This window comes from Ziziphus jujuba, chromosome 7 (assembly GCF_031755915.1).
Source record: "Ziziphus jujuba cultivar Dongzao chromosome 7, ASM3175591v1".
Lineage (NCBI taxonomy): Eukaryota > Viridiplantae > Streptophyta > Magnoliopsida > Rosales > Rhamnaceae > Ziziphus > Ziziphus jujuba.
Genome location: NC_083385.1, coordinates 21343284 through 21369227, shown reverse-complemented (window position 1 = coordinate 21369227; position 25944 = coordinate 21343284). Strand labels below are relative to the sequence as shown.

Here is a 25944-nt window from a genome sequence, read left to right as displayed (position 1 = left end):
GTCCCTTTATTTATTTATTTATTGTTGCTTAAGCCCTTTTTTCATCTTTCTTACGGTTAACATCAATATTTTCTCTCTTTTTTCTTATTTTTTTTTTTATTTTTTTTTATTTTTGGTTTATTTTGTTTTTCTTTGTTTTGTGATAATGATATGCTCATTATAAAAATGAGCAAAAATCTATCAGTTAGTTTTCATATTAGGTAATTTGCCAAAATAAAATAAATAATAACTTCATATTAGGCATTGTAGTGGGTGAAGTGATTGTTTTCTCATTGATTAAAAAATAAATAAATGGACATTTAAGTGTGAAGATTCATATTTAAATGGACATTCCAAAATTTTCTTAATGTACCCTAAGCGATATAAATGAAATTCATCTAGTTTGAATATAAATTTTCAAGTGTTGAATTTGATGCCAATAATACAACAAATCTTTTCAATCTAGAACATATTAACTTTTCAACTCCAACAAGTTTCATAATAAAACGTACAAGATGGTTGAGACTTAAAAGCCATTCAACACTTTCTTATAGCCTCCTTGATTAACTTTCATACGAAATTAGCACCTGTCACCTTCTCCAAAAATTTTAATTGCAATCCTCACAAACATAAAGCAGAAACAGTGTTTGATTCGATCATAGTCAGAAATCTTCAAAGTTATAGCTTGATCGGCCACATAGACTAAGGCCATGCATTTTTGTCTGTTAGACAAAGACATTCAATGTGACATTTATTAGATGCAATTGTGTACACAGAATTAAAATTAAAGTGACAGAGAAGAAAAGCGACAGCGGCTCTTTTTCACAAAAATTAATTTTATTGAATGTGAGAAAGATTTTACCACAAACCGACCTTAGCTCAGTTGGTAGAGCGGAGGACTGTAGTGGGCAGCACCCTCGGCCATCCTTAGGTCGCTGGTTCGAATCCGGCAGGTCGGATTTCTTTATCACAAACTGTTTTTTTGGCACCATTTCAATCTAGTTTGACTTCGTGGTAAAAGCCTAGTTCGTCAGTTAAAAGACAGCTTTTTTTATTTATTATTATTATTATTCTAAACTTCAATAGTTTTAACATTCAATTTTTGTTGACTTAAATAATATCTGATGAAAATTAACATCTTATTAATCCAACGAAAGTTAATAAACTTTTTTTAGATAGTTTATAAATCAAGAAGTATGCATATTTTTCAAAATCAACATATCAGTTCCATAAGTATATATTATATTCTAGAAATTTAAACAAATCAATTATACACCTAAAACAGTAGCAGATGAAAAAAAGTATGGTTTATAACTTGTATTTCAAACAATTAGAATTCTCAAATAAATTAAACGTTGCTCTCTATCATCATATTTTCTCAAGTAGCTCATTAAGTTTATGTAATCCCGTCTGTCCTTAAGCACACAAAACTAATGAAACCTTTATATGGTTTTATAACATACACATATATGCTTGACACGTGTCCACAAACATGTTACATGGTGCACACACACTGGACATGTTACAATTTGCACATACACTTGACGAATGCTTATACACATATCACAAAATTCATACACGCTTTACACATGTTACAATTAATAAAAGAATATACATTTAATAATAACAGTAATTTAAATGGAATAATAATTGTGATACTTATCTATTTAGGTTCACAATGAAGTTTATCTGAAAGAGAAAATTGATCTTTTAGTTTAATCGGCCAACCAAAACATTATAAAAGAGTGAGCCTCAAAATAGATCTCACTGTAAATATCAATAAACGAAATATTTAATCCCATTATTTAAACATAGAGGTCAATTAAATGAATTATATAATTATGGACAGTCCACATATAAAAATAAAATAAAATAAAAATTCTAACATTTTTCCATTTGAACTATATAATTATAACATAAATAAAAATTCACTTAATAAAACCTCTTAAAATATAAAACCAATTCACTAAAGCATATTGCATAAAACAAGATATAACAATGTAGATAGTTTAGGTCATAAAGATTTATTGTTATAGTACTAGTGGATACAAAAATACACATATACAGAGACAAAATATCTCAAATAGGCTTGCACATAAAAAGCTATAAATAATGTATATAATATCTGATTAAATTTCCATATACATGCATATATTACTCAACAAGAAAATAATTGATGTAGATTATTGTGCTTCCATTAACCCTTTACAGCCAACAATCTCACATGAGATACATATTCCTCAAATGAACCTGAAGCTAAACTTTTGGTTAGTGGATCTGTCAACAAATTGTAAATGCACGTGCACATAACTCCTTTTACTATGATGAACATATACTTGTTAGTAGACTTTTTATCATCCATGCAACCACCATAATCAACATCAGCAATATATAATTTTTTATACTTTGAAGATACCTGAAGACCTTTTTGGCTACTTTTTAGTGCATGAAATCAGGATTGGTCTACTATTTACCAAGTAATATCAAGGTGTGTACAAACTTAAGCATATATCAAATTGTCAACTGTATAAGAGTATGGCCTTTTTATATCATATTTATTTCACTTATATTCCTAAAACATTGATTTTAGAAAGTTTGTCACCTTTTGTCATAGGTGCATTAATAGGAGAACAAGTGTGCATACCAATTTTTTTCTAAATTCTATGAATATAGGCTCTCTAAGTACACAATTAACCATATCACGAAGAATTTTTATGCCTAAAACAAATAAGGCTTCTCCAAGATCTTTCATATCAATGTGAATAAATAGCATCTACTTTGTTTTAGCCAGTATGTCAGAGTCGTTAAATGCCAACAATATGTTATCGACATACTATACAAAGAATATAAAATTACTCCCACTAACTGTCGTATATATGCATCGATTAACAATTTTCTCCTTAAAACCATTATTGGTGATAATTTTATCAAATTTTAGATATCACTATTTTGAAGCTTACTTCGTCTCTAAATAGGTTTCTTGAGCTTATATACCAAATTCTCATCCTCAATAACTTAGAATCCAATCGGTTAAACCATATAAACATCCTCGTACAAATTATCATTCAAAAAAGTAGTTTTGATATCCTTTTAATATAGCTCTAGGTCAAAGTGAGCACAAATGTCATAATGAATCCTTTGTAGGTATTAAGTAAAAGGTTTCTCTATAGTTAATTCTCTCTTTCTAGCTAAACCATTCAACAACGAATCTATCTTTATATCTTTTTATTTGACTATTGGGGTCATCTTTGGTCTTATAAACTCATTTACATCCAATAGGTTTACTATCATTTGGTAACTCAACTAAATCCTAAACATTATACAATGTCATAGATGTCATTTCGTCTTTCATAACATCTAACCAAAAGTTAGAATGTGAATTGCTCCTGACTTCCTCATAGGTAAGTTGATTTGACGCATCACGTATATTAAATTCATGTTTCTGCAAATAAACATATAATCATTAGGTATAGCTGATCTTCAAATCCTTTGTGACCTTTTAAGAGGCACATTATTTTTAGCTTCATCTTAAACATCTTTTTGTTCCTCAATGGGTTCATTTTGATCAACCATTAGTAGTTCAACAGTTGAGCCAACTATATCTCTACCAAGAACATCAACAATGGGAATGAATATAGTTCTCTCTCTAAATTCAAGTTTTTTTTATACTTGGCTATCAATAACACAATATCATCCTCAAAAAAAATGGCCCTTAACAATTCAAGTGATGTAAGATGGAGAATAACAATTCAAGTGATGTAAGATGGAGAATAGAACCTACAACCCCTGAATCCTATATAATAACCAACGAAAAAGCCACTAAGAATTTTAGGATTCAATTTCTTATTTGGGGATTATAGGGTCTAACCTCAATTTTGCCATCTCATACTCGAAAGTGATGTAAACTAGGCTTTTTATCTGACCACAATTTATATAGAGTCTTCGGAATAGAATTACTTGGTACTTGATTCAGAATATAAGCTGTAATCTTTAAAACCTTTTCCCATAAGAAATTTGGCAGATTAAAATTTATCAACATATACCGCACCATATCCAATGATGTATAGTTTCTACTTTCTACAACACCATTTTGCTGAGAGGTAACTGGTAGTGTATATTGAACATTAATGCCATAATCTTGCAAATACTTTGTGAAAGGTCCTAGGTTCCATCTAATCTCATCATACTTTGCAAAGGTCCTTGGTTCCATCTAATCTCATCACATCTATTGTAATATTCACCATCTCTGTCAAATCTGACAACTTTTAACTTTTTATTCTTTTGAAATTCCATCTTGACTTTAATCTCTTTAAAGGCTACCAAAGAGTTAGACTTCTCACGAATAAGCTTAAAATATCCATAACATGAAAAATCATCAATGAAGATGATAAAATATCCATAGCCTCCTAATGCAAGTGGTGTGAAAGGTTAATAAATATATGTGTGAACTAATTCCAAAATATCTACACATCTACCAAATTTATTCTTCCTAACTTTAGCAGTTAGCATATCTCTTACGAATTCAATATAAGTGGAGAAGTCTGAGAAATCAAGATTAGTAAGTATATCATCCTTCACCAATCTTTGATTCTCTGTATAGAAATATGTCCTAGACATTTGTCCCATAACATAAACAAGTTATCATTAACTCTAGCAAGTTTAGAAGCAACCAAATGAGCAACAATAGTATTAATAAAAGAATTAACAAAAACATCATGTAAATTAAGTTAATATAAATTGTCATGTACCATATTTATACAAAACAACTTTTCTATTTCTAAAAAGAAAACCATACCCACAACTATCAAAAAGGGATATAGATATCAATTTTTTCCTTATCAAGGGCATGAAAGAAACTTCTTATAACTCCAAAAAGTGTCCTGTGGTGAGTTTTAACTTAATTGTACCTAATACACTTCTACTTTTGAGCTATCATTCATATATATATATATATATACTCTTCAAGATTGGTTAACCTTTTTTGATTTGTCATAATTGAAACGAATTAGTAATATGAATTGTTGCTCTAATATCCAACCACTAAGTTTTTACAGGCACATCAATAATATTGGTTTCAATTATATTAGATTTTAAGGAAACCAATACTAAGGAATTACCTTTCTTCTTTTGCTGTGCATTTAATTTCCAAAAGTCCATCTTTTTGTGACCAAACTTCTGACAGTAGTTGCATTTTCCTTTAAAAAAATTTTTCTCTCCACCCGTTAATGATGAGCTACCTTTATGCCAATCAGACTTGACGCATTTTCCTTTCTTCTTGAAAGACTTAGATTTTTAACCCTTCTTTAAAGAATTCTTCTTAGATTGGTTCTTATAATCTATCACCATAGCAACAAACTTTAATTTATTATGCTTAATGTCGTCATCTTCTTAATAAAGATGGTTTTGATCTCTTTGGAAGTCCATCAACCTTTTGAGTGTTATAGCAAAATATAATATGATTAAATTGAGATGGAAAGCTTTTTTAGTATAATATAAGTCAAAAAGGTCTCACCTAAATTTATTTCCATGTCTTTAAGCTTCTTATAAAAGGAGGAAAGCTTCAGTATATGCTCTCTGACACCATTAACTTCATTATACATAATAGATGTGAGTAAATCTAAAAAATGGTATTTTTCATTCTTGTTAAATTCAATGAATTTCTTGCTAACCACATCCAGAAGCTTTTTAGCAGTATCCACTTCTACATAACCATCATGCAATATTTATTTGAGAGGTTCCAATCTTCATACAACTTTTTAACCTTGGCAGTGCTCTCGTTATTAGGAATTAGTAGTATATTTATCGCCAAAGCCAAGTCTATTATCATAAGAGTCATATTCATCATCAGAGTACTTTTCCACATCTAATTATAATTAATCCCATTCAAGGCTATCATGGAATTTATTGGCAGAGTATTTCTAAAAATGATACCAACTATAGAAATTACAAACATCATAAACGCATAATAAATGAAGCAAATGTTATCTTTCTAACTTTTATTTATATCATTTCAAATAAAATCTCGATGATCCTCATAGCATAAAGGATACCCATCAGGGGTCAGTGATAGTTAATCAAATCATCACAACTAAATGCATGAAATTAAGTTACCGATAGAGCAATTCAAAAAAAACGATTTATGGTATTTAATAAACTTCCACTACCAATCTCAGTGTCCTACTAAAAAATTAAACCACCGATAGAATGATCTAATCACCCTTATGGACTTAGTAAATAAAATAGGAGGAAAGAGTTTTATAGACAATTTCATGACATAGACAAATATAAGACTTACGACAAAGACGTAATTAAATGTCCTATTAACTATGCCAACTTGTATTATTATATTGACAATTTCATAGTATAAAAAAGGATGTCTTATGAAAGGCGAATACTTAACATTTTACACCACTATGTCAACTATCGTATAAAACCTAAACAAAAGGAATATTTCAATTTTGATCATGGTCTTGCACAGATTATCATTAAATCCTCATTTAATCGTAAAAACACTCCATTCCAATAAAAAAAAAAAATTAAAAAAGGAATATCCAATAAAGCCCAAGTCTTAAAAAGGTCAAAAAAAATAACAATTTAGAAAAATACAATTTTGGTGCTCACGTGGTAAGATGAAGAACTGGTGCACTCACACAGATATAGCCTATGAACTTGATATGCACACTCTGATACCAATTGATAAAAATTAGCATGCTATTAACTCAAAGAAATCAATAAACTTTTTTCTAACGATTTAATAATCAAAAAGCATGCATATCTTTCCAAGATCAACATATCAATTCCAAAACATATATCATATTCTAGAAATTTAAACAAATCAATCATGTACTGAAGAAGCTAAAATCTATAACCTGTATTTCAAACAATTAGAAACCCTAAATGGATTTAACTCTATTCTCTACAATCAAATTTTCTCAAGTAACTCATCAAGCCATAAATATGTAAGCCGATATCTCTTTTAGCCCCAAAACTAATGATTTATATAGTTTTCTAGAACATATATATACTTGACATATGTTCATACATATGTCGTAGTGTGCTTACACACATGTCACAATTTGTACATACACTTGACATATATCCATAGACATGTCACAAAACTCACACATATTTGACACATAATATCTATTTAATAATAATAGTAATTAAAAAAATAATATTGTTATACTTATTTACCTCAGCTTACAATGAGACTTACCTGAAAGAGAAAATTGGTACTTTGGTTTAATAGGCTAACCAAAACATTAGTTTAAAAAGACTTTGCTGTGAATATTAGTAAATAAGATGTCCAATCCCATTTTTAAAATATAGATATTAATTAAATGAGTTATATGATTATAAATAGTTTACATATAAAATTTTTTTTAATAATAATTTCAGAATTTCCAATCTTTTATCATTTAAAAAACTGTCGATGTAGTGGCGTGCATGTTGCTATGGTTCTATAATATTTACAAGCAATTAAATTTTGGTCTATTAACTTCTAGGAAGTAACCCGACATATTCTTAGATGCAAATAACTAATTGTCGTACTTAGTTATGTTAACAAGGTTTTCTTTTCTCTCTCTTTTTTTTTTTTTGGGAGGGGGGGGGGGGGGGCATAAAGATAAAATTATTTTAACAACTTAAAACATTTTTATTAGATTTAATCGATCACAATTGTTTAATGGAAACAAGAAATGTAAGAGGCGAGAGAAACAGGGAAAAATAGTTGTATATGGGAATCAATTATTTAAAGAATAGTAAATTACACTTTCACCTTTTTTTATTAAAAAAAAAAAAAAACTTTTTTTTTCTCTTTAGATTTACCTTAAAGTCCCATTAATTTATATTTCATGGGGTTTATAAAGTAAACAAAGATATAATAATTTCATAAAATACCTTTTTAATTTGAAACTTCTGCACATTTACTTTCTATTTTTATTTTTGCATATACTTCCTTTATAATTTGAAATTGTTCGCCTATATTCATTTTCATTTTTAGCAAAAACTTCCATACAAATTCTTGTTATTTCCAATTTCTCTCTTTTAAATATAAAATATAATATGGGACCAAGATTGATGAATGAAACAAGAAAATAATTAAAGTGGTATAGTATATATTTTTAATTTAATAAAAAATATAATAAGTAGAGGCTCAAAATTTTTTAATTTCTAGAGATTTTATTATTTAAATGTTATCATTATAAAATCTAATTATTTTCTTTTAGTCTATTAATGGGATGATGAATCATGCTTTTTTAGGAATATATTTTCTAAGATATACATTAATTATAATTTAATCCATCAAATTTTAAAAATTATAACTAACACTTTATTAAAAATGCATATGATACTATTCCAAATAATGCCAATGAAACAATAAGAAAAGAAAACTATATAGATTTTTTGAAATTTTATGAAAAGGCCAAAGATATTTTTGAAATTAAAAAAATTAAATTATATTTAATGAAACCAAATTTATTGTCCAATTTTATACATTTCTAAAACAATGAAGAAATCATAAAGAAAAAAAAAAACTATAAAGGCAAGTTTCTAAAAAAGTAAAATAAAAGTTTGTGAATTTTTATTTATTTTTAAATATTCCAACAAAATGAATGGATTTAAAACACCAGGGTTCAGAATCAATGTGCTGTAAAACCAAAATAAATAAAAATAAAAATAATATATTTTTATATATTTGGGTTGGTTCATTTTTATTTTTATTTTTTGGTTTGGCGGTATACAGATTGGTTCAAAATTTGGCATAGAGCCTAAGGGAGTAGAATGAGAATCTAAAAACTGAGACGTGGATTTGAAAGTTACCGCAAACGCCAAAATTGTTGCTGAAAAGATATGAAACCGAACTGGAACACACTAATAAATAAGAAAAGAACACTGCGTTTATCCGTACAACCGACTGGACGTGACAGTGGTTGAGGGGTTTCTGCTGAGCTGTCTCTCGGCTGTACGCTACTCCCTCGTCCTCCCTATCAGCGAATATCCCCGGGCAGCTCTACCTTCTGCCCGACAAGTCTGCCCGAATTTTCTCTCAGTTTCTCTCACACTTTGTTAGGTTTTCTCTCTCGGCCAAACAACCCTATGCCTCACCCTTCACTTTCCACCCAAGCAAACACACTCGCCAGCTGTCACCTCTTTTACACAAAAACGAAAACAATAACAATTTAAGTCACAGTCATCACTCATGGTTTTTGGCTTCCAAAATGGGACCCACACTGACAAAAAAAAAGGAAAAATACTAAAGTTGGGTTTGTGGATCCCACACGTATAGGAACTTCCTCTATTGCGTCTATGGACCCCTCAATAGCTGGTCCACCACGTGGCATGTTTGGATTAGTTTAAGCAATTATTTGGGTCCTGTATTATGGTGAAATTTTGAGTTTCGTTTTTCTATGTATTTGGACTTAAATCCAAAGGCAAGGCTGTTATTTATTTATTTATTTATTTTGACAATGATTTGGATTCTAAGTTTATATTTTTTATATCAAAAAACACGTATTTACTATCAAATGGTATGCTTTTGTTGGATACCATTTTTTTTTTTTTTTTTTGGGTCATACTCAGAAAATGAAGTTACAATGAATATACCACAAGGTGGGCAGTATGCATTTCACATGCATAATGGGTTTATTCCTTTGAATTCACGTTGTAAATTAATAAAATAAAAAAAATGAAAAAGTGAAAGACATCAAAGATTCCTACTAAGTATGACACCGACTAATCAACACGTGTATAATTAGTAATCATTTAGCGGGTTTTTTTATGATATCCAAAGCCAATCCTCGTATGCCAAATGTAAAACGCAGGGTCTTATATTTTTCTGACTAATTAAAAAATTTTATAACATGTAAAATTAAGAATAATTGGAATTGTAATGATGAAGGTAATCAAAAGCATAAAAAATGTAAGTAAAGAAAGGCTTTGTTTGGGAGGAAGGAAAAAAAATTATACAAGCTATTGAGAAGATCCACCGACAAGAGAGAAGGAGGTAGAGGAGGGTGGTGGTGGTGGGCGTGGGGCATGTGGGGAATGGAGTCCTTCAAGACTTTTGGTTGGAGTAGAATTGTAGAAAGAAAAATAATAATAATAACCATGTGATGTGGCAGTCAATGAAAAGGGTTGGTTGTGAAATTAAATAATTAATATGTAAAAGGAAATTATAAATAATAAATAATAAACAGGATTAGGTTTTTAGTAAAAACGTGTAAAAGGAAAAAAAACCAAAATATATATATATATATATATAAAAGCTTGGTGGGGGCTCAACCAGCAAATGATATTCATTAATGGCTAATGGACCACATGGTCAATTGACCAATAATCACTACCAGTTATTTTAAGAACTACATTTTATTTTTCTGTCAAAAAGTGGATAAAGAAATGAAAAATGGTCTTACCCAAATCTTCTATGGTCATTCTATCGTAAAATTGTTTTTATTTTTATTATTATTATTTTTATTTTTACCCTTTAGAGGCCAAGTCAGTGTAAATTATTGCAAAGGGTCAATTTTGCCTTAAGCAGCCCCTAAGATGTGACAGATTGAATTATGGCATGGGTCAGTGTTTGTTAATGAGTTTCTCCTTCTGTGTTAAATTGAGGTTGTCCTCAAAATTCTTTCGGCGAAAAAAGAAAAAAAGAAAGACGAAAGAGTTTGTCCTCAAAATTCAGTAAAAACTACAATACATGTGATAGTATAAAATTGTTTCTATTGAATACAATGCTTAGTATTTATCTTTTCCCCTTTTGGTCCAGGAATTATTTTCTTTTTTTTAAATATTGCATAAAAAAATTGCAAAACCACATTTTTCCTTGCTCTATGACGGTTTTGTTTTCGGTTTTTTACACAAAAAAAATTATTTTTCTAAATTTGTGTTTTATATTAAAGAAATCAAATATATATAAAATGATAAATAACAGCTATACTAATAATAATAATTTATAATGAAGAAAAATATTTATAAACACTTTGAAATTGTTTTCAAGTTGATGTTTCTGATTTTTTTTTTAAATTTAATTTATAGTTCTTTTCAAGGTTGTAATTGGACAAAACTATTATTTAAAGTATAAGTTAATCATACACAACTAAACTAAAAACTTTAAAGAAAAAATTGAAAACTTAAAAAAAAAAAAAAAAAAAAGCATGCACTAAATTGGAACGCATTTGAACATTATTTACACACTTCAAATTTTTATTCTTATTTCTATATGAAAGTGCATAGGAAAACAATAATTTTCTTACACTATCTTAAAAAAAATACCTTTTTATTTTTTCGGAGAAATCGAAAAGAATTAAAAATATATATATTATGGTTCTTTTTAGTGGTTGCCTTTTCATATAATGAATCACTCATTTACTATGTTTGCGTGTATGCACTAAATAACATTAATATATTATCAAGTTTAAATCAATTCCACTTTATGTATATATATACATTTGCCTTTTTTTTTTTTTTTTAAGGAGAATGTAAAAGCCTTTTGTAACATTAAATTTTTATAATGTTCTGAAACTTATTTGGATTATATTCTTCCCAATCCTTTAATTTTTTTGACTAACCTAAGGCTAAGACATATCTTGAAATTCTTATTCGATTTCTATTTTCATGAGGGATTTTTTTTTTCCTTTTTTTATTAATATTTTTTAAGGTTCCTTCTTTTAAAAAGTATTATTAGGGTCAACAAATTTATTTATTCAAAAAAATGTTTCAATTGATATGAGATATAATTAATTGTTAACACATTAATAAGGATTAATTGCACCTTAATTATCTGAACTTTTAGAACAGTGCCATTTAAGTTTTGAACTTTAAAATTATGCAATTTAGGTTTAGAAGTTTTAAATTTTGTGTAAATTAGTTCAATTATCATATGTGTGCGTTGCACATAATTTATCTTAATTATATTGTCAACCTTTAACTTTCAGGTTTAAACAATTTAAACCCTCAATTTCATCAATATGTACTTTAGTATCTTCAACTTTTAAATTTGTGCAATTTAGATATTCAATTTTAATATATGCAATTTAGACTTTCACCTGTTCAAATTGTATGAATTAAGCCTCTGATTTTTCAAATAATATAATTTATAAATAAATAGTACTTATTAAAAAATAATTAGTTATCAATAGTACAAAATGTATAAATTGATTTAAATTTTATTTAAAAACATTTTCACAATAAAAACATATTTTTCCAAGAATTTTTTTTTTAATAATAATAATAATAATAAATGTAAGGTACATAAAAAGGAAAAAAAAAAACCAAATGGTAAATTTAATTTGCCCCCAAAAATTATCATCTCCTTTATTTTTTCAAACAATGTAATTTATAACTAAAATAATACTTATTAAAACAATTAATGATAAATAGTAGAAGATGTATAACAAGAATTAAATTCTATTTAAAAACATTTTAGCAAGAAAAAATTTATAATTTAAATAAATAAATAAATATACATATATATATATATATATATATATATTTTTTTTTTTTTTACTTTTTTTGTTCTTTGATTATAAGGTATCCTCATACCCAATTTGGTATAAGCCTAATCTCTATTTAAGATTAAAGAATTTATAGGTATCTATTCTCCCAACAAGATAATAGAATAAGTTTAAAAATAAGTTTTTTCTTTTTCCTTTTTTTTGAATAAGTTTACAAATCTTTATTATAAACAAAATTTCTTTTGGTGAATAAGTTTAGATTAATAAATATTTTAATGCTTTTATTGATTTTATATTTTTATTTTTGTAGTTAATTTTATTATATTTAATTTTTAATTAGAAAATTAAAAGTCTAAATCGTATAATTTGAAAAAATAAAAGCATAAATTGCATGCCAATGAAATTGAAGATTTAAGTTGTACAAACTTGAAAGTTGAGGTATCAAAGTGCATGTTAATAAAGTTGAGGGTCTAAATTGTATAGATTTAAAAGTTAAGGGCATTAAAACATCGTTAAAAAAGGTTATGTACACACATGGATGATCCGATTACTATATGCTTGTAACGGACTAATTTGTACAAAATTTGAAACTTTATAATCCAAATTCTCCAATTTCACATCCTAAATTATACAATTTCAAAACTTCTATATTAAAATGCAATCATTCAAAAAACCTAAATACAATAAACTATACCACAATATATTACTATTACCCAAAATATAACACAATATATTATTTAAATTTTTTTTTGAAAAAAAATTATTGATAAAACAAATTTAGTAGTATTATTGCTTTATGATTTGGTTAGATTAGTTAGTGAGAGATAAAGGAAAAGTCCTCAAATCTAGGTGAAGGTATTGAATATTACAATTTTAATTAGAAATTTCCATATATAAATCTTAGAATCAAGCATGCAAATCATATAAGTCAAACTGCCATTCAAGTGTGAAATCTAAATATCAATAAAAAAACATTAACACGTGAAGATCCTTCAATTAGTTGAAGTATAAAAAGAAAATGATTAACATGCCATGTATTGTCAAAGTGTTGTGTTCCATATTAATGAAAGAGACATATTTTGTGTAAACATATAAATTACTAAAAGTATTGTTTCTAATAATATACACTCTTTTACATTTAGAATTCTAAGCCTGAATGGTTAGATGAGAAAGCAACAATTTTGTCATTGTGTTCTGTCTTCTTTTTATTTTTGTGAATTGGGTTGTCTCCTTATAATAACTCCAATAATGCAAAAAATATGAGTTATATATGAAATTGTAGTAAATGGCAATGGATATAAACAAGCCTACTCTGAATTTAAATTTCAACTCGAGGATAGGAAAAAACTTGAGACGCTTTAATCAAGGCCACTTTAGTTTAAAGTTAAAAAAAATTATATGATAGAGATAAATTATTTAAATACATATACAACCATTTCTAGACTTACAATAATTTTGCAACACGTTTTCATCCATAATTACGTTTTTTTTTTTTTTTTGGGACAAAATATTTGCATTGGTTTAGACAAAATACATTTATTTATGATCGTTTTCTCAAATATATATGTTTTTTTATTTTTTATTTCATCAAATTCGAGTAAAATTGCAAATGGACTTAATTGCTAGATTAAGGTTAAAATTCTACTCATATTCATTTTTATTTAAAAAAAAAGGCTGATAAATTTTTTCTTTAAAAAACAAAGGGAGATGAATGGATTAACCGTACTTTTTGAAATTTTAATTTGCTTCAATTGTTTATAAAAATTTATAGATTCTATATCTATAACAATACTATAAGTGTCAATAAAATATTAGACGATATTTTTGTAACTTTTTTAATTGTTATGATTTTTTATTCCGTATGTGTTGTTATTATTTTTTGCTTGCTTTTCAATAAATTAATGTTAATTTTACAAATTTGCTCTCTACATTTGTGCTTATAAATGGATATGGTATGATTTTAGGTAATTTTTTTTAGTTGCTCTACAATTATTTAATTTGTTTTTACACATATACCCCTTCATATTTGTAGCTTTAAGATAGATGTAATATGATTTTTAGTTTTTTTATTTTATTTTTTTTATTGAATCTCATCCCTTATATATATATATATATATATATATGCATGTTTATGTTAGAGTTGACATTTATCAAAAATGAGTTTGTCTGTAGTTGAATTGGAAAACATTGAGATTTGGTGTACTCAATTAAAATTAAAGGCAAACTGGAGAGCCCAAAAATATAATTAAACAAAAGAAATTTATTGCAGCCATTTTGACATTGGTGGAAAAATTTGTAATTTTCCCAAAAAGTTAATTCGTGTTTAAACAATTCGTTAAACTAGTTTATTACCAAAAAAATTAGTTAAATGAGTCAACTTCAATTCTTATAGAATATACAAAATAGTATTTTATTCAAATATAAACAGTAAACATAATGATTATATTATATATATATATATATTCAAAATTTTTTTTTTCTGTCAAATAAAATTAATTTAATTGATAAGCTATTTATATTTATAATTAGGAGGTTGTGATTTGAGACACTAAAATGTGGTGTACAATTATATTAAATGACAAATAAAAATTTTATTTTTATTGTCTGTGCAAATGCATATGTTAGGGAAAAAAAAAAAAAAAAGAGAAGTGATTTGGCTTATAGGGTATCCTTTGTATATTTTTTATTTTTTACATTTAATGAAATTATCAAAACAAAATTTCGATGTTATAAAAAGGTAATATTATAAGTTTATCCTAAGATTTTACCAGTATATATATATATATATATATATATATATATATATATATATATATATATATATATATATATATATATATATATATATATATATATATATATATATATATATAGGATAAGGTTATGGTGTGGATGGTTCGCATGTGGACCAGCACCAAAACAGATTTTTTTTTAAAAAAGCATCTACTTTACTGTTATAAATAAAAATGTCTGTTTTGCTGTTACACATACACAACAAAATCGATGTTTTTTTATAAAAAAAAAATTATCTGCTTTGGTGTTGGTTTGCATGCGGACCGTCCGCACTGTAATATTATTCTATATATATATATATATATATAAGTATATATGTGTTTGTGTATATCTATGACCAAACAATGTAAATGAAGTTGTCTTTTTAATTAACTATCGACATTTTCTTGTATACACATCTGGCATTTTTTCTAAAAGAGGTATTATTGAATCCCTCGCTCTATGTAATTTCCAGACCAACTATATCCAAGTCAATATTAGTTGTTGAATTCAAAAAGTTATGAAAAGCAACTAAAAAAAAAAAAAAAAAAGAGTAATGAAAATCAAAAACAAATTAAATAGTAACATTAATTTGTTTCAATGAAAAATTTGGATATTTAAAAGGTTATTATATATCATATATATATATATATATATATCTATTTTTCGTTTTGAATTCAAAGGTATAATACCTTATCTACTCAACTATATCGTAACCAATCCTTAACTGAACCAGAAAATGGTGGTATAGACATGTTGATCAATATTTTTAGTCGAATTATCTTTGATTAAAATAATTCTTAAAGCCTTGTCGAGTTATGATTTTTATCCATTTTATGAGAAGCCTTAAAACCATTTTGAATGTTTTAAAAGTGTAAATTGCTTCTTAGTTTTTTTTCTCCCTGAAAATTTCTAAATTATTTTTAGAAATGACAAGCAATTGTAAAACTAAATGGAATTTCTTTTTGTTTAAAGCCACAATCCATTTATCCTTTTGTGAATATGAAATAATTTACCATTCACCCTTCATTTGAAGGATCCTATTGTCTTTCTGATAATTTTTTTTTGAATTTTTAATCCCAGATTTAATTTTAATACAGTATGAAGATCCATTTTTTGCTTTTGTTTTTTTTAATTAAAGTTGTTTATGCATACATAAATCTTTCAGAAATAGAAAGAGGATAAAATCATCATTTTAGTCACATATTAACCACACTTGAAACAAAAGTAATATAAATGAAAAGATTATCTGCGTAATCTCTCAACTATAATTCACATTGCTATCAATTATCACCAAAAAAATAAAAGAAAAAAAAAAAAACCCAGAAGCTTAAATTCCAAACCAAACCCAGATGCCACAAAGAAGAAAGGGCACTTGTTACCAAAAACGAAAAAAAACAAAAAAAATGGCATTGGTTTGCTTTCATTTACTCACCAGACATTACTCTTTCACCAGTCAACACTGTCCGTACATTTTTTTAATTTTAAATTTTCCCACTGTCAGCACACGTTTGGTAAAAAAAGAAAAAAAAAATTTACCATTGAAAAAGAAAATTACAGAGATAGAGAGAGAGAAAAAAAACCAAAAAAAAAGTTAATTATTAACGAAGATTTACAGAGAAAAAACGCGTAGTGCAAAAGTACAGAGAAGAGTACCATGGAAAAGAAAGGGTGTGGAGAGTAAAGAGACATAATCTACGCCGCGTGGGCAGATCCTACATGTTAGGTCTCTCTCTCTCTCTCTAAAAATTTTCATCTTTTTTTCTCTTTCTACTACATCACTCTCTCTCTCTCTCTTTTTTCTTCAAAACCCACACCAAAACCGTGAGTTTGGAAGACAGAAAAGTCTTCCTAACAAAAATACAAAAACCCAAATGAAGTGAAAGTAAAAGAAAAAGAAAAACCCACCAGATTCATAGAGAGCCAAGCCAACACAAATAAAAAAGAAAATTACAAATCACCCAAAAAAGAAACACAAATAAAAAAGAAAATTATAAATCACAAAAAAAAAAGAAAAAGAGGAAAAAGAAAAAGGGTTATTTATCTTCATTTTTTTTCTCACACAATTTTTTTTTTTTCTTTCTTACCAAACAAAGGGTGGGTGCACAGCCCAGCGCCACCACCACAATCTGGGACCCACCCACCTCATTATCTTTTTCGCAATCACATAATACATTTTAGTCATTTCCTTCCCGATCTCTCTGTCTTTCACACACTCTCTCTCTTCTTCGTCTCCTTCTCCATTACGCGTCCTAATTTTCTACACACACTTTCAGTCTCTTTCTCTCTCTCTCTCTCCAAAAGTGGAGCAGATTAAGACCAGCCTGGTTACAGAGAAGACTTGGCTTGTGAAGAAAATCAATTTACAAGCACACGCAGAAAACTTTAATTGGTTTTTTTCATTATTGAGGAAAGCACATTTCCATTTTCTGTTTTTCCTTTCCTTTATGTGGGGTTTGGGTTCCTTGGGTGCTGAATATAGTGGTGTTAAGCGCAAAAAGTGGATTTTTGGGCTAGTTTGGACCTTCAGTTTCAGAAAAAAATCGATTTTTGAGTTGGGTTTCCGGATTTGAAGAGTTTGGTTTTGTTGAATTGCAGAGTTGGGTTTTTTATTTGTGGTGTTTTTGGCGAGTGATGGACACAAGGGGTCGACTTGTTGCCGGTTCTCACAATAGAAATGAGTTTGTGCTGATCAATGCAGATGAGGTGGCCCGGGTAAGAGGCTTCAAAAATACCCCCTTTTTTTTGTTTACTTATTTCTTAGATTTTTGGACACCCATTTGCTCATTTTTTTACTTTAATACTTTAGTTCTAATGGAACCACTAAAGATAAGGTTTTCTGATTTGAGCGATTTTCAGGAACTTGGGGACTGCATTTTGTGGGTTTTGGTTTTCTTGTTAAATGATGATTTTTTTGACTAGTTCTGGTTAATTTTATAGCAGTGTTTTTGTTTTATGGGGGCTAATTTCCTCTCAACCGAGTCTTAAGTGGTAGTGGTGGCTTGGTTGTTTATGTAGATGCTTTATTCTCTTTCAAATGTGGCCTTGATGATGGTTTTTTGAGGTGGAAGATATAGATTCTGATCCTGGCATGCAGTTTTATCCTCCCAAGTGTCAATTTTTCTTGTATCTGTTTTGGGGTCAAACTTCTTAAATTTCTGGGGAATAAATTTATTGTGAGAAAATTGGAAAAGCCGTGTGGAATTACTGCGTATGCTGGAATAAAATTGAGCTCAAAACATTACTGAAATTATCTTTCAAGATCTTTATGCATTGATTGGATCTCTATCTAGGCAGATGAACAAAGATGAAAATGCTGAGTTCTCTTTTATCTGTCACTCTCGACGGAGTATAGGATAGAGATGTTACTAGTGTCGGCAGACGGCGAGGAATTTTGTCAGCATGTTGTGAGAGCATGATGCAATTGTCAGCATATTTGGATTTTGTTGAATCATTTTGGAAAATTTTCAGGCAACCCAAAAAAGAAAAAAGTTTTTTTGGGAAATTTCAGGAACATGTAATTTGGTGGTAGCTCTTAATTTTTCTTTATCTTTTTTTCATGGTGAACGGCAGGCATAATATTGAATACAAAAATTAGATTATTCTGTGACTTAATAGGATTGAAATTTCTATCGTGGAAGATGAGGGCCTTCTGGAACTATGTTAATGGCTTTTTGTTCTTTGCAGATCAAGTCTGCAAAAGAATCAAGTGGGCAAGAATGTCAAATATGTGGAGACCAGGTGGAATTTACAGTGGACGGGGAGCTTTTTGTTGCCTGCAATGAATGTGCTTTCCCTGTATGTAGGCCCTGCTATGAGTATGAGAGAAGAGAGGGAAATCAGGCTTGCCCTCAGTGTAAAACCAGATACAAGCGCATCAAAGGTGAGACAGTTTCTGCATTGTTCTAGTTGCGTTGTCATTTATTTTCTGCATAACTTTGAAATCTTCTAACTTGTTACATGCTTTGCAGGTTCTCCTAGGGTTGAAGGTGATGAAGAAGAAGATGACATTGATGATTTGGACAACGAATTTGATTATGGTGACTTTGATGCTTTGGGACCACATCAAGTTGCAGAGGCAGTACTATCTTCGCGCCTTAACACTGGCCGTGGTTCCCACTTCAATTCTTCTGGAATCCCTACTCAATCAGAACGTCAATCTGCTCCCCTTGGTTCTGAAATTCCTCTCTTAACATACGGCGAGGAGGTAAACTAATTAAATTTGCACGGTGATCCTTCTTTCTACTTCTAGGTGTTTGTGCCTGTAGTTGTGTTTGTGGATGGGCCTAATTTGGCTTCATATATGTGTTCTGTTTAACAATTTTTTCTGATGTTTCTTCATTCTTTGTTTTCCCTCGTCTTGTTTTAGGATTCTGAAATTTCTTCTGATCAACATGCTCTAATTATACCTCCATTTGCTGGTCATGGAAATAGGATCCATCCAATGCCTTCTGATCCATCTATGCCTCGTAAGTTAAATTTTGTGGTGACATCTATATCCTTTTATTTCTATGGATGTGCAAATTATTTATCCCTTTAGCACTCAATTTAGTGCTTCCGATTTTGTAGTGCATTCAAGGCCAATGGTTCCTAAGAAAGATATTGCAGTATATGGATATGGAAGTGTGGCGTGGAAGGATCGGATGGAAGAGTGGAAGAAAAAACAAGGTGACAAACTTCAGGTTGTAAAACACCAAGGAGAAAATGATGGTGGAAACTTTGGTGGAAATGACCTGGGTGATCCTGATTTGCCCATGTGAGTATTGTAATCCGCCTATACTCTCCTGCACCCTTCTTTCATAAGTTCTTCTTCCTTAATCCAAACAGAAATGCATTAGTAAAATGATGAGGAAGCAGCATATCCATCCTGCAATTCTTAAAATGGTTACTGCTAAAACATCAAGATTAGTTGCAATGCCCTTTAAGTAGGTTGTTTAACCATATAAAGCATATTTCCTGGGACTTCTTTATGAGAAAATTGATTATATGAGACAATTCTGGTGGGGCAATATAGTGCAAATGTCAAAACCTTTTGGTATGACCAGATCATGTTTATAAAACACTAAGTTCTTTAAAATATCTTGTCTGTCAATAAAATGGAGTAAGCACTCTCTAAACTCCATTAATTTTTGCTAGGAGCTTTGTTTTTTAGCCCATTAAATTTGTGTTTCTGCATTCAAGCTCTGCTTTTGATCTTAAAATGCTAATATTTGTATGTTGGAATTATTTTTACTCTCATGATGTTTGGTCGATACTACCTGTGGAATGTTGAAATCATTTACTTGGGAAACACACAGAATATGAGCTCACTTGCTCTCATGTGCATGAGATATTGTAGTCGCTTTATTTGAAACAATTTTGAAATGATTTAGAAATAAGAGTAGTTTTATTTTCTTAACCATGTTATGGCTTTATTCATGCTTTCGTTTATTGCTCGCCCTATTTACAACAATCTTTTTGTTGATGTCAACAGGATGGATGAAGGCAGACAGCCGCTGTCAAGGAAATTGCCCATTCCCTCAAGCAAGATAAATCCATACAGATTGATTATATTACTCCGCCTTGTAATCCTTGGCTTATTTTTTCATTATAGACTTCTTCATCCTGTTAATGATGCATATCCTCTGTGGTTGACATCGGTCATATGTGAAATTTGGTTTGCTGTATCATGGATTCTGGATCAATTTCCCAAATGGTATCCAATAATGAGAGAAACCTACCTGGATCGGCTATCACTAAGGTAAAGAAGCCAGTTTTTGTGTTGCTGTAATTGTTTTCTCGTTCGAACTACTTGATTTCTTTCTATATTTAGCTTCTTCTACTAATTTTTCCAATTATGTTATTATATTGCTTCCTTCTGTATTTAGCTTCTTCTACTAATTTCTCCAATTATGTTATTATGTTGCTTGATCATTTTCTTTTAATACTCCCAGATATGAAAAAGAAGGGTCGCCATCTGAATTAGCCAGTGTAGACATTTTTGTTAGTACCGTTGACCCTATGAAAGAACCTCCACTAATTACTGCAAACACAGTTCTTTCAATCCTTGCCGTTGATTATCCAGTTGATAAAGTTGTATGCTATGTCTCTGATGATGGTGCTGCCATGCTTACTTTTGAAGCCCTTTCTGAGACATCTGAGTTTGCTAGGAAGTGGGTTCCTTTCTGCAAAAGATTTAACATAGAGCCCCGAGCCCCAGAATGGTATTTCTCTCAGAAAATTGACTATCTGAAAAATAAAGTTCATCCAGCATTTGTCAGGGAAAGACGTGCAATGAAGGTTTGTGACATTTCAGCCTACAGATTTCTGGACCTAGATTTTAGTTTTAGTTTCAGTTCTCAATTTCACAATTTATTAGAAAGTTGTCTTTCTTGATAATTCACTTATAGTTGCTTTCTGGTTTAAGGGTGAAACGTTTTAAAGTTGTGATCTTATTTGATTTCTTCTTCTGGTGCAGAGAGAATATGAAGAATTTAAAGTTAGGATAAATAGTTTGGTAGCCACAGCGCAAAAAGTTCCTGAGGAGGGTTGGACAATGCAAGATGGGACTCCATGGCCTGGAAATAATGTCCGTGACCATCCTGGCATGATTCAGGTGGGCTGATATTTCCTTCTTTGAGATACTTATGTTTTCTTTTTCTTGCATTATGAAGTGCATCCGTTAGATTTAAATGCGCACACTTCTTGTTTTTATTTTTAAATTGAATAGTGCCTGTTCAATTTTTCTTGTCCTATCACTGCCTTCTTTTTTAATGCTATTCTCGGAGAATAAGGAGACTCTTGAGGGCTATGATGCCTTTTTCTTTTTGGGTGTTATTTATATGCTTGGTTTTATACTTGTCATATTCACACACACAAAAAAAAAAAAAAAAAAAAAGAAGGAAAAATTTTAATAATTGTATCCAAAATGGTTCTCTAATAATATTTTTAGTAATTTTTCAACTTTCTTGAGCTTTTTCCAAAGCCCAATGAAGCCCAATGATTAACTAGTCTACTTCTAACTGGGTTCTTTGTGAATAAGATGATAATTAATATTTGGAACAACCATACTTTGATGCTGCCATGAAAGATCCAGAAGGCATGATACAAATGTATTGATGGTCTTCAAGGTGATATAACTAAATTATTCTTACACTTATAGGTATTCCTTGGAAACAATGGAGTTCGTGATGTTGAAGGAAATGAGTTGCCTCGTCTAGTTTATGTTTCTCGTGAAAAGAGACCAGGGTTTGAACACCATAAAAAGGCTGGTGCCATGAATGCTCTGGTAATGCAAATATTGAATATTGGTTACTTGTTTACACTTAAAATATTGCATTGTTAATCCATGGCACAGTGTTACTGAATATTGTTTTCTTAAATTTTGAAGGTTCGTGTATCAGCAATTATCTCAAATGCTCCTTATCTTCTGAATGTCGATTGTGATCACTATATCAACAATAGCAAGGCACTTAGAGAAGCCATGTGTTTCATGATGGATCCTACAATGGGGAAGAAAGTTTGCTATGTGCAGTTTCCTCAAAGATTTGATGGGATTGATCGTCATGATAGATATTCAAATCGGAATGTTGTGTTCTTTGATGTATGTATGCTGTCTTTTTTCATTTCATTTTTGTCTGTCTGCTTTTATTTGAGAGGCTAATTATATTACTGAAAACAGATCAATATGAAAGGATTAGATGGTATACAAGGACCGATATATGTTGGAACTGGGTGTGTCTTCAGAAGGTATGCACTTTATGGATATGACGCCCCTGTTAAGAAGAAGCCTCCCAGCAGGACCTGCAACTGTTTGCCAAAATGGTGCTGTTGTCTGTGCTGTGGGTCTAAGAAAAAAAAGAGTGGAAAGTCAAAGAAAGAGACCAAGAAGAAATCAAAACATAGGGAAGCATCGAAACAAATACATGCACTTGAAAATATTGAAGAGGGTATTGAAGGTAAGGATTTCAAGTTTTGCTTTCATGTGCCTTGTCTGATATCTATTTTATTTTCTATATTTGTTAAAAAGGACATTTAAGGCTAATATACGAAGCTGTGTTGCTATTGCAGAATTAAACAATGAGAAACCATCCAGTGTGTCCCTAATTAAACTGCAGAAGAAGTTTGGGCAGTCACAAGTGTTTATCACCTCCGCACTCAAGGAGGATGGTGGAGTTCCTGAAGTTGCTAGTCCTGCCTATCTCTTACAAGAAGCCATCCAAGTCATAAGTTGTGGATATGAGGACAAAACAGACTGGGGAAAAGAAGTAAGTAAAGATGGTTTGTCATTTGAGAGTTTGTTTTCTCCAAGTTTCTACTTTTGTTTACATTATTGCCCTCTAAATTTCTGAATACAAACAGGTTGGCTGGATATATGGTTCGGTTACTGAGGATATTTTGACAGGATTTAAGATGCACTGCCATGGCTGGCGGTCTGTGTACTGCATACCCAAAAGACCTGCTTTCAAGGGGTCAGCTCCAATTAATCTGTCAGATCGTCTGCACCAAGTTCTTCGTTGGGCCCTTGGATCTGTTGAGATCTTCTTGAGCAGACATTGTCCAATCTGGTATGGTTATGGCGGTGGTTTGAAATGGTTGGAGCGCTTTTCCTATATTAATTCAGTAGTGTATCCTTTTACCTCCATTCCGTTGCTCGTATACTGTACATTGCCTGCCATCTGCCTTCTTACTGGACAATTCATTGTCCCTGAGGTAACCCTCTTGCATTATCTTTTTATTTTTCTTATATGTTGGAAAAATGTGAACAGAAAGAATGCATTGTATGGGGCTTGAGCTATACTTAAAGCTCTCACACCTGAAGCTTAGTGATACAATAATAATGAACTTGTCATTCTGTATTTGTGACTTGGTGACAGTCAGCACAACATTTGTATTTGTAATTTTTTTTTTCCATAATTAGGATGAGTAGTGAATTTAAACATCCATCTAATCGTCTATATCTTTTGGTCAAGATTGCTTTCTGCTTGTTTGGTAAAGTGTCAATTGGTCCTTCAAATGCATGTGAACTGAATGGATAATTTTTGCTTCTTGTTCATCTGCTTTTGGGTCCATCTTCAGATGATCATCACATTGTTGATCTAATAAATACTATTATCAATCAATCACACAGTTGGCTAAGTTTTTTTTTTTTTTTTGAATATGCAGATTAGCAACTATGCAAGTCTGGTTTTCATGGGTCTCTTCATATCTATTGCTGCCACTGGTATTCTCGAGATGCAGTGGGGTGGGGTTGGGATAGATGACTGGTGGAGAAATGAACAGTTCTGGGTCATTGGAGGCGTTTCATCGCATCTATTTGCTCTAGTCCAGGGTTTACTTAAAGTTCTGGGTGGTGTGAACACAAACTTCACGGTTACCTCCAAGGCAGCAGATGATGGAGAATTTTCAGAGCTCTACATCTTTAAGTGGACATCATTGTTGATTCCCCCTACAACTTTATTGATTATAAATATAGTTGGTGTTGTGGTTGGGATTTCAGATGCCATCAATAACGGGTATGATTCATGGGGACCACTATTTGGGAGGCTGTTTTTTGCATTCTGGGTCATTATCCATCTCTACCCCTTCCTCAAAGGGTTCTTGGGGAGAACCGACCGTATGCCAACCATTATTTTGGTCTGGTCAATTCTGCTGGCTTCAATCTTAACCCTTATGTGGGTTCGAATCAACCCATTTGTGTCAAGAGACGGCCCGGTGTTAGAAGTCTGTGGCTTGAATTGTGATTAGGATGTATCAATAAAAAGCTTTAAGGATGGTTTTTTTTTCCGGTTTCAGTTTACCAAAACATGGAAGTTGCACAAAAGATAGGTTCCTCCAACAGTGTTCCAGATGGGAAGAGAGGAAGTTTTGAGGGGGATGAAAGCTATAGAAGTTTGGGTTTTGTGTAGATATAGGGAGAGCTGGGGGAGGGTGGGGGGGTGGCTGACACATTGTTATTTGTTTTATTAATTCTTTGATTTCATTCCCATGGGTATTAGAGTTTTTTGTTCTTAGCATTTGTATTCTAAGAGAGTCATTGAATTATTATTTATTCCCTCGTCGTCTTCGTGGAGGGGGGGCCTTCATACGGGTGTGTGTCTCAAGGAAAATCAAAATTAGTCGTTGTTGATCTTGTATTTTTTCATGGGTGTGTGTACTTTGTAGATCGAAAATACTGTGGAATTTCACTGTGTTTCTTTTGTAATCTTGTTGCTAAAACACTCATCAAGATGTAACTTTTTATTTTGTGGGATTCTAGTGAAAATCCTATTTTTTTTTATTTGTTTTTTTACAGTAAAAATAATGAAATCTTATATATATATATATATATATATATGTAATTTCTGTGAACGAGAGTTTTTAAAGTAGCAGATTATGGTATAATATGATGCCAACATTCAGGCCAAGAAAATCGAAGTCCAAAAACAACAAAATGAAATTTACAGCATTATTCAGATGTGGAAATATTTGCAAAGCTCATCGATAATTGCTGGTAAAGCAAAACAAAAAGACCGCATCTAGTGCTCTATTGGTGTAATGTCATAACAATGCTTTCGAGTTTGAATCCCTACACGTTCAATGTTAGAAAAAGCTCACCTCAATAACGTTCACTTCGCATTGAATTACACATTATTATTATTTTTTTTAAAAGTGATATGTTATGAATTATGTTATGGATATCACCGTTGAATTATTTCTTCGAACTTACATAGTTTCTTGTTATTTATGATGTAATGTGTAACTGGTTTATCATCAA

The 25944-nt window shown here is 30.2% G+C and overlaps 1 protein-coding gene and 1 non-coding gene across 2 annotated transcripts; both read left to right on the top strand.

Annotated features, from left to right (window-relative positions):
* Nucleotides 1-847: 847 nt before the first annotated feature.
* TRNAY-GUA (transfer RNA tyrosine (anticodon GUA)) lies at nucleotides 848-938 on the top strand. The gene is given in 2 exon segments: nucleotides 848-884; nucleotides 903-938. It is a non-coding gene; the product is annotated as a tRNA-Tyr (tRNA).
* Nucleotides 939-17393: 16455 nt separating this feature from the next.
* Nucleotides 17394-25467, top strand: LOC107425511 (cellulose synthase A catalytic subunit 2 [UDP-forming]). Its single transcript, XM_060818840.1, has 14 exons — nucleotides 17394-17924; nucleotides 18897-19092; nucleotides 19181-19416; nucleotides 19579-19678; nucleotides 19779-19965; nucleotides 20683-20949; nucleotides 21143-21488; nucleotides 21667-21804; nucleotides 22351-22476; nucleotides 22579-22791; nucleotides 22870-23146; nucleotides 23259-23455; nucleotides 23550-23900; nucleotides 24354-25467. Exons 1-14 carry the CDS (start codon nucleotides 17844-17846, stop codon nucleotides 24933-24935), a joined length of 3297 nt encoding a protein of 1098 aa, XP_060674823.1. The 5' UTR covers nucleotides 17394-17843; the 3' UTR covers nucleotides 24936-25467.
* Nucleotides 25468-25944: the final 477 nt, after the last annotated feature.

Coding starts and splice junctions, on each gene's coding strand:
- LOC107425511 (XM_060818840.1), top strand. CDS start 17,844: ATGGACACAAGGGGTCGACTTGTTGCCGGTTCTCACAATAGAAATGAG. Junction 19,093..19,180: donor CAGATACAAGCGCATCAAAG/GTGAGACAGTTT, acceptor CATGCTTTGCAG/GTTCTCCTAGGGTTGAAGGT. Junction 22,792..22,869: donor GGAATGTTGTGTTCTTTGAT/GTATGTATGCTG, acceptor TACTGAAAACAG/ATCAATATGAAAGGATTAGA.